The sequence below is a fragment of the Sinocyclocheilus rhinocerous genome, unplaced genomic scaffold, assembly GCF_001515625.1.
Source record: "Sinocyclocheilus rhinocerous isolate Xijiao unplaced genomic scaffold, SAMN03320098_v1.1 scaffold1961, whole genome shotgun sequence".
Classification (NCBI taxonomy): Eukaryota; Metazoa; Chordata; class Actinopteri; order Cypriniformes; family Cyprinidae; genus Sinocyclocheilus; species Sinocyclocheilus rhinocerous.
The window spans coordinates 103,192-105,433 of NW_015662980.1; the positions used below are offsets into that span (position 1 = coordinate 103,192).

Below are 2,242 nucleotides of genomic sequence, written 5' to 3' on the forward strand. Positions count from 1 at the left end.
ATGCAACAAATGCCTCGTTTGTAATGGGTTTTAATGTTTATGTCTCGTCGCTCCGGCCGGACACGGTATGTGAGGGGCGTAACATTTCCGTCACATGCTTGAGGTATTCGGCCAATCACAACGCACTGGATAGCTCGCCAATCAGAGCACACCTCACTTTTCAGAACGATGAGCTTTGTAAAAATCGATGCGTTTCAGAAAGGCGGGGCATAGAGGAGAAACAATAATGTACAGTATGTGGAAAATAATGTGTTTTTTTTTACTTTAAACCGCATAAACACATTTCATTACACCAAATACTGTTCTTTTTCGCAACATCATATGACCCCTTCATTTAACAGCATATGATGTAACATAAAACCCTAAATGTACACATAACTGACAAAAAACACTAATTTCAATGAAAAACCATCAAATGTGTCACACAGGGAATTCTGGGAATGTCAATTTATGTTTTTTTAGATGGCTTGTTCTTTTTCACTTCTAAACAGTAAAGATTTAACAATATTTGACTGTAAAATAACATGAAACGTCCCATTAGATTTATCACAGATTTTGACTGTAGCTATATAGTAAGGGAACTTACAGTTAACCAACAGGTTTTTGCAGTAACAATTTTACAGTCTTTAACGTTAAATTTACGATTTTATAGAGCATGCCTCCCATGGGCTGTCATCATCCCTGCCCCATGGGAGTCAGGACAGGAGTGGGCAAGGGGGCTATGCATGCAGAAGGTGAACGGGATCAACACCTGTGGGTAAATGGTGCCTGAGAGATTACATGTTCTGAGAAAGAGGACCGAGTGGTGGGGAGGTGAGAGAAAACTGAACCAGAGGACTGTGCACACACTGTACAGCCGCTGACCTGACTTTTACATCAGCCGAACCAAACTCCCTATAACATACCAGTGAAAGATTAGACAAAGATTATAATACTGAAGCTAAATTCTGATGAGCTATCTTCAAAGCCATTGTAAAATGCTACTAATTGTGCAGATGTGACCCCATTGTCTTTTGACAATGGGGGCCTGCTATATGTGACGATTGCACGTGTTTCAGTTGTTATTTGTGTGTTGGGCAAAACACTCACAGTTCCCCAGGAAATCTGGGCTCCCAGGTCTCTGAAGTAGAAGGTTGCGGTGGTTCCCACTGGGAGCTCTTGAAGGATTTCCTCATCTCTTAAGGGTTTTCCTTCTGAAATCAACAATATAACACAACCATTAACTTTCTCTTCGCATAAATAGTGGCTTAAAGAAGGATATGGACACCAACTTAATTCACTTGTCTGAACATTTTTTTTGTTACAATTTCAGATCAACTGTATGAAGATGTAGTTCATCTCATTAACTATGAACATGATTCTTTAATGTTTGACAACCATAGTGTGCAGATAATTTTTATATTCATTTTGAACAATATGTTGAAATTTGAAACCTAACAACATTTTTGTGAAATGTTTTGAATTAAAATAAATAAATGTTACAATGCATGCCACTAGTTTCAATATTATGTAATATAATAATTTAAAAAATATATAATAATAAAATAACATTTATAATAAAATAAATAAATACTACAATGCAAGTCGCTTGTTTCAATGTTACGTTATAATTAAACAACATTAACAAATTATTCATTTGTTACTAATTTTAAAGTATGTCAAATGTGTTACTAAGTTTAAAGTATGTCAAATACGTTTTTAACAAGCGTTATAAAGCAGATGTACTCACTTGGGTCCAGGCGTAAAGACTGTCTGGCAGGATACCAGTGTGGATCTGTGAAAATTGAAGCCTGACATGTAAGACTTTGCTGAACCCATTATTTCTATGTCATCAACTTATCATCTTCCTTGTAGAAAGCTATTTAAAGAAAGGCTTTGCGGTTTCATATAGCTTCTTTAGCACCGAGCAGAACTTACTTGATTTGTGAAACATAGACTTAATGTCCAAAATAGTGGCTGTTGGCTCTACCTGCAGAAAGATAGACAGCTGCTCAATATCCACATTCTGTTTTACAATTATAATACATAAATATGTAAATACACAATATGCATATGGAATATATATGTGACCCTGGACCACAAAACCAGTCATAAGGGTCAATTTTTTCGAAATTGAGATTTATACATCATCTGAAAGCTGAACAAATAAGCTCTATATTGATGTATGGTTTGTTAGGATAGGACAAGATTTGTCCGAGATGCAACTATTTGAAAATCTGGAATCTGAGGGTGCAAAAAAATC

The 2,242-nt window shown here is 36.0% G+C and overlaps 1 protein-coding gene across 1 annotated transcript in view; it reads right to left on the reverse strand.

Annotated features, from left to right (window-relative positions):
- LOC107728675 (very-long-chain enoyl-CoA reductase-like) overlaps positions 1 to 1,971 on the reverse strand; it is a 9,973-nt gene extending 8,002 nt beyond the window's left edge. Inside the window, exons 1-3 of the mRNA XM_016538950.1 lie at positions 1,918 to 1,971; positions 1,730 to 1,774; positions 1,090 to 1,193 (exon numbers count right to left, since the gene is read on the reverse strand). Of these exons, the coding sequence (XP_016394436.1) occupies positions 1,090 to 1,193; positions 1,730 to 1,774; positions 1,918 to 1,933 (165 nt within the window). The 5' untranslated portion in view covers positions 1,934 to 1,971. The remainder of the gene's footprint in view (positions 1 to 1,089; positions 1,194 to 1,729; positions 1,775 to 1,917) is intronic.
- Positions 1,972 to 2,242: the final 271 nt, after the last annotated feature.